Source organism: Orcinus orca, chromosome 19 (assembly GCF_937001465.1).
Source record: "Orcinus orca chromosome 19, mOrcOrc1.1, whole genome shotgun sequence".
In the NCBI taxonomy this organism is placed as follows: domain Eukaryota; kingdom Metazoa; phylum Chordata; class Mammalia; order Artiodactyla; family Delphinidae; genus Orcinus; species Orcinus orca.
The window spans coordinates 12809373-12816293 of NC_064577.1; the positions used below are offsets into that span (position 1 = coordinate 12809373).

At 51.3% G+C, this 6921-nt stretch overlaps 1 protein-coding gene across 13 annotated transcripts in view; it reads right to left on the reverse strand.

The window, feature by feature from the left end:
* MYH10 (myosin heavy chain 10) overlaps positions 1–6202 on the reverse strand; it is a 134093-nt gene extending 127891 nt beyond the window's left edge. For 4 of the 13 annotated variants that reach the window (XM_004266857.3, XM_033422878.2, XM_004266855.3 and 1 more), the window contains exon 1: positions 5808–5955. Coding sequence is in view for 8 of the 13 variants with exons in the window: in XM_033422869.2 (XP_033278760.1) it covers positions 6075–6090 (16 nt within the window). In the remaining 5 variants the exon portion in view is untranslated. Of the gene's footprint in view, positions 1–4622; positions 4765–5807; positions 5956–6074 lie in introns of those variants that run through there. The other 9 variants (XM_033422869.2, XM_033422872.2, XM_033422868.2 and 6 more) reach the window with 4 other exon arrangements.
* Between the last annotated feature and the right edge of the window lie 719 nt (positions 6203–6921).

A 6921-nucleotide genomic window follows, 5' to 3' on the forward strand; every position in this document is an offset into this window, starting at 1 on the left:
CAGCTTCGCTATGGCCCATGTGGCCTCAGTGTGATCACGAGACCACAGGGGATGAGCGTGTAAGTTGGCATCACACCCAGCCTTTCAAGTATGTGATGGGGGCTGTTCAGGTCTCCACTCCCAGGCCCACAGCTGCTCCCCGCCGGTTCCTCTCCTGCATCCCGTCCTTCATCAGGACTCACTCCTCCACTCTGGTCTCTCACCTCTAAACAGACTCCATGCCCCTTTAGAGTGTGGGGACTGGAAGCAAACAGAATATTCCAGACACAGTCTGACCAGTGCAGAAGAAAAGGAACTGTTCACAGCCTTAGGCCACACTGGGGAAAGCACTGCTTCTGTGACTTTTACAATGAACAGTATCTCGAGACCTAAGTGGTTTACTGAGCGCTCATTTACGGTTGGTTCACAAGGAACTGTCAGCGAAAGCTCCACTCGTGGTCCTTGAAGCTGCTTCTCCTCTTATACTTGTGGGATTGACTTTTTGGATCAAAGGACAGGATTTTACATTCGTCACTCACCTTTCTGATGTGACTCGTCATTCCTGCCTGACAATATCTTTCTGGAATCCAACACCATCATTAAATACTAATGTTATTACTCCAAATTCCAGGTTATTACAAATCTCATCCAAGTCAATGAAAGAAGGCAAGTGAGTAACCATCAAACCCTCCCAACTTTTCCCTCTCCCCAAAATGATGGGGATTCTTGGTAGGCAACAGAATGGAAGGCTGCAAGGGAAATCATAAAGTCATCCAAAGTTGTTATGAGGTTCTTAACCTCGAGGCTGTAGACAAAGTTCAAGCTCCATGAAATCACTGAAATGGTCTAAAAACGTTGTACAACTTTCTTGTGTATCTGTGCTTTTCTGAGGAGAACACGTATAACTTTCTTCGGATTCTTAAAGGGATCTATTTATCTTTGTCCTAAAAGATTAAACACTGATAGTGGGTACAAGATACTAGCCCTTTCAGTCCCAGTAAGAAGGTACTAGAATCAAATAGCTAAGATTCTTCAGAAACTGGCTGTTAACAATGTAAAGGATTACAAACACTCATGCCCTGGGGCATGGTTCTCAAACTTTGGCAAGGGCGTCAGCAACACCTAAAGGGCTCATTAAAATACAGACCGCGGGGCCCCACTGCCAGCATTTATGATTCAGTAGGTCTGGGGTGGAGGACCCGATAATTTGCATTTCTAACAAAAACTCCCAGATAATGCTGGACCACACTTCGAGAACCATTCCTCCACAGTTCTCTGGTTGCCATGGTGAACCACTGTTACCACCAGGTATGCTGGAGTAGAAAAAAAGGTTGAAAACCAATGTTTTAGACTAATTCATAACCTGATTTAAAGGATATGCTAACGTTTCAAGGAGTATACACTTGGATAAAACAAAAATCACAAAACAGAATAAAACAAACAAAAAAATCACAAAACATGTAACATTAAGACTTCTACCGATAGAATTGCTAATATGCTCTCTAACTATACTTGCAGTTGCCTTCCTAGGCATCCATGTGGGAGAGGGCAATAGAGAAAATATTCAAGCACACGTGTACATTCTGAAGAAGGGTTTCAAAAACCCATCACCTCTCCGGACTGCACTGATAAGATTATTAACAAGTTTTCTGTCTTCCCAACCTATACACTCGCTACCCACTGCTAGGAAGAGGATGGCTCTGAAATGGGAATTATCCTGGATGAATGTGGATACAGACAATAGGACACACACTCTGCCTTAGGAAGGACAGTCTCTTAAAAGAGAAAATATCCAACTAGAACAAAATACGATAACAAGTTACTCTTATTCTTATTAGGTATAAACTGTATACCCCATACAACACTTCAGAAACTGCCTTGCTGCCTGTGTGTATGCACACATTTCTTTACTTTTACATTAGACATGTAATTATATGCTTAGATTTAACAAATGACTATAAATTACAGTAACTTAACAGGTCATTTCTAGGGCAGGTCTTTTTTCTTTTTTTAAAAGTAAATCATGGATTTATAAATTATTTGATCAAATCAACACATTTTAAATTTATCAGTATGTACTTTTTCTAGGTGGGGAACCACCTATAATTTAATATAAGGGAAAAAACCCCACAAGAGATCACAATAGTGTGATTACAATATGCTCCCGATTTTGGGGGGGGGGGAAATTACATAAACACTTTTTTTTCTTTTTGTTTTAAAAGAAACAAGTAGTCATTGGGTCTTCACTGGGTAGTGGGATCACAAACTACTTTTAATTTTTACTTTTCCAGAGTTTTCTACAACTAACTAAACACTATGAGGATGGTTTCCTGTCTTTGCCATACGGTGAGCTTACCCCCTGGTCCACAGGAGGGCCTCTATATACCTACTGATCAATACTACATGAATGGTGCCCACCCTCACTGTAAGCTTCAGCTTCTCCTCCACCACCAAAAGCTAACCATTCCTTCAAATCCTAACCCAACGCCACCCTTTCAGAAGTTCTCTTCAGGTCAACCTGGCAATTTAATCCTTAGCCTTCTCCTAACATTTTGAACCGCTCTCCTGGCATTCTTCTAACCCTCCCTCGCCTTTGTACCAGAGGACTCAGGCAGTAGGTGCTCAAATCCTTGTTTAGTTGACAGAGTCCCTGAGGCCAGTGAAGATGTTTTGTTCATCTTAACTCTTCACTTGTGGTTGCCAAATATGTTGTATTTTTTTCATTCCATTGTACATTTGGTACCTAATCTTGATAATGCTGGTATTTAACAGGGAAACCTCTCCCAAATGCTTTGCCTTTCAGAAAGGATAATACTAGAATTTTGAAAACAGCAGATACTGTTGTTATATACCACTAATCATGGCCAGGCACTATTCTAAGCAGTTTATGTATGTATTAACTCTTAATCCTCACAACAGCCCTACGTGGTAGGTACTATTCATATCTCCATTTTACAGATGAGGAACCCAAGGTTCAGAGAAAGCCAATAACTGGCTGGAGGTCACAGAGCTAAGGAGGGGCAGAGCTGGGAGTAAACTCAGTTCAGATCCAGAGCACATGCTACAAGGATGGAAGGTGAGAAGGAGAAAACTTTGAAGGGCATGTAGTACACTACATACTGCCTCTCGGATCAATTATCAATCATGGCTTCAAGAGTACAGGCTCAGGGAATTCCCTGGCGGTCCAGTGGTCAGGACTCTGTACTTCCACTGCCGGGGGCCGGGGTTCGATCCCTGATCTGGGAACTAAGATCCCACAAGCCGCCAGAAAAAAAAAAAAAAAAGAATACAGGCTCGGCCAATGAACGCACTAGCACAATCTAGCAAAGGCTTTGTATTTTATAGAAAAAAAAAAACCTACATTGGGGAAAAAAAAGGAATAAATAGGAACATCTTTGCAACAGACAGAATCTGAAGGTTCTTGGTGTCATCTGAAATAACTGCCTAATTATGGGTGAATCATTTATCTGTGCACAAATTAGCTCCCTACAGAGCCAAAGCCCCATCCCCTTCATTTGCTTTTAGACACACACACCCCTGGGCTCCATCTCCAAGGCCATTTTAGACTCTCAATGAAATATCACCCAGGAAACTTCTCGACTGCCTCCCAGCACCTACTATAGGTACAGGCACAGAAAAACAGTTTTATGAGTATCTTGCATATAAAAAGCCAAACAAAAATGATGGATAAGGGATCCATACGATAGCGCATCTCTCTAAGACGGATAAGCTAAAACAGAATTGTCCCAATTTGTGTAACGCTACCACAGAGGTCACTTACATTACAGAGACCTGTAAGTCTGTTCGTTTATCAGTATCCTGTTCAACCAAATGAGCAGAAATACAAACTAAGTGCAAAAGGACACTATCGCTATTCATGGCCCAAGCCACCTCTGTGAATATCTTTACACCGTGTTAAATGTTTCTGAAACGTGGAGCCGACACCAGGAATTTTTATTCTTCCTATATGACAAGTAAGTACATCATCTGCTGAAGCCTAGAGTCTTTCACCATACAACGTGCCCTTCAAAATTTCCTCCATCTCACCTTCCATCCAGCCTGTCTTCATTGAAATGATTTCCCTAAGGAGCCCAAATAAAAAGCCAACCTCTCGGGTCACATCCCTTTGCAGCAAAAGCTAGTGCTGTATCACACAATTACACCATATGCTTTCTCCAGATAAGGACGAGAAAGAACTGAATTTAAGATGCAGAAGTAAGGAGCTGCATAAAATGGCCACTTTTCCAGCGTCCGTGACAGACAGGGCATACTTAAACATCAAAAGCATGGAACTGAAGGAGTAATTAATAAAGGTGGATTGATGAAGGAAATGAAACAATAAATACATTAAAGTTTTCCAGAGTGAGATACTATCAAGAATAATTAAGCCTGACTCAAAGAATCCTCAGCTTCAATGTTAAAAAACAAAAATCTCAGCAAAGCCGAAGTATTATATTTGATATTATATTATTCAGCGAAAACAGCAGTCTTTGTTTCATTTGCAGTCGGGATCTACCCTGCCTGCTTTCCCCTACCCCACCCCACCCCCTTCCATCCACCGCAGTGATCTCGAAGGGAACTGCAGAGGCCCCAAGGAACAGAGATAACGGTCATAGGCAGAGGCCACGTTACCCAAAACTCACCAGCCGAGCTCAGACCAGAGTCGCCAACCTCCTTCCCAAGGCCCTAGTTGCCAGGCAGGCCAGGCTGGGCGCCTCGCCGGTCCCCGGGCCGCATCCACCCACCGCAGGCCCACAAAGCCCCCGCGGACGCCGGGACTCCGCGCCTTCAACTTCCCTCCGACCCCATTCCAGGCCGATTTTATGGGATCAGGGTGTGACCCCCACTGCAGAAGGCCAGGAAGAGACTCCGCGCCGAGCCATGCCCAGATCACTTACACAATAAAGGGATCCCGAGGCGAGGGCTGACCCTCCCCCCCCGACCGCCCTGCTGCAGCGCGCCCCCGCCACATTTCCCGCCTCGCCCCCCCCAAACCTCCCGGGCCTGGCCGGGTGTCCACCCCCGGCCCCCGCCGTCCCCAGAGCCCCTGAGAAGACGCCCCCCCGCTCTCTCGCCCAGCTCCCCCGGGACCAGCGGAGCCCGACCCTCCCCAAGCCGGCGGCCGGCTGCTGAGACCCTCACCCGCCGCCGCACGCCTCCCGGGCCGTGCGCAGCCCTGCCCTCCGCTCCCTTCACCCCGCAGGTCCCGGCGCGCCGCCGGCCTTCCGAGCCCTCGGCGAACCCCTCACCGCACTCGGGATGCCGGACCCGGCCTAACCCACCCAGTGGCCCTTCCCGTCCAGCGCTCCCCCACCCCCAACCCGGATGGCGCTTTCCAGCCCGCCCCAGGACTCCCTCCCCTCCCGAGAGGCAAGCACAGGCTCGCGGGACCCCCGGGGACACCCACCAGGGCACGAGGCCCCCCCAACCCCGCGCCCCACGGTTCCCGCACGCCTAGTATCAGGTCAGCACATGCCCACCCGCAGATCTCCATCCCCAGCCCCCCAGGAGTCGTCCTCCCGCACACCCAGGCCCTAATCCCTGCAGGGGTCTCACTCTCAAGGACCTCATTCCCCGCCCCTCCAGGGGTCTCTCCACCCACCGGGGTCCCGTTAACCACCCCCAAGGTCCTTCCTTGCGCGAATCTACGGCCCCTGCAGCACAAACCCTCCGCCCAGAACCCCTTCTGTCTTCCCCAGCTCCCGCTTCGGCTCCGTTCCTGCCCTACAGACCCGCCCGGGCCCCCAGCCGGGGATCTTTTCCTCTCCCACAAACCGTCCCTCGGTTCCCGGCCGCCGCACTCGGACCCGGGAAGCCGCACCTCTCACCTTCAGCCGAAGATGGTGGCGCCGGCGCACGTCCCCAGCCGCTACCACAGATCCGGCGCCTCAGTCCAAAACCCACCGCTGCCTCCGCCGGGCTCCTTTAGCACTGCTACTCCGGGCTGCCCCACCCCCTCCCACCCTCATTGGGCCAGCTCCACGCCCGTCACCACCGCCCCCAGACCCACTGGTCCGTTTGCGCGCCCATCTCCAAGGGAAAACGTTAGCAACCCGAAAGAAGCTACCTTCCCGAGGTCCGCTCCCTCCACCCACCTGAAATGATGCTCATTGGCTCCCGCTCCCAGCCCAGGCCTCCGAGGCCCCCATCTCATAGGCTGAGCCGCACGCCCGTCAGAGATTCCGGGAGGTGCGGCCGGGGCAGTCGCGGGCGATTGGCTGGCTCGGGAGGAGATGGACAGCTGCGGCTGGCTGGGTGCCCCGCGATTCCGCGGGGCAGAGGGTGCGGACCCCGCAGCGGCCTCGGCCGTGCGGACCGCGGGGCAGGTGTGCCACGGCCGCAGCCCCGAGCTCCGCCTGGACGCGCCTCGCCCTGCCGTCGGGCTGCAGGGGGCAGCCCAGTAAAGTGCCTCGCCGCCTCCTCTGCCTGTCGCAGCCGGCGTGTCCCGCAGCGGGACCGGCTTCCACCGCGGAGTCGCGGGCCTCGGGCCGCGGACGCTGCCTGCAGGGGCGGGGCCGGAGCGCGGTCCAGAGGCCTTACGTCACTCCCGGGGCAGCTGGGGGGGTGGGGGCCGCGGCTCGGCGGCTCACCTGCAGTGGAGGAGGGGAGGCAAGTCTCGGGCTGCTGCTCTGCCCATGCGCTCGGGCCCTGAAGCTGGGGCCCCGGCTTCAGTCGGCGGTCCGCGCTCCCGGCACTGTCGCGACCTCCGCCTCCAGGCTGACCCTGCCCAGGCCCTCTGAGCGGCGGCCGCCGGACAGCTTCCTCCGCTGCTGCGGTTTTGATGTTTGAAAGGGGAAACGTCTCCCTACCCAGACTCCTGGCTGGGCTGAGATTACAGAGGATTGAGAAGCGAACCCCCCTTGGAGAGAAGACTTGGGAAAAGGGCTTAACCTCATTCATTCGTTCGTTCGTTCGTTCATTCATTCATTCAATAGAGCTCCC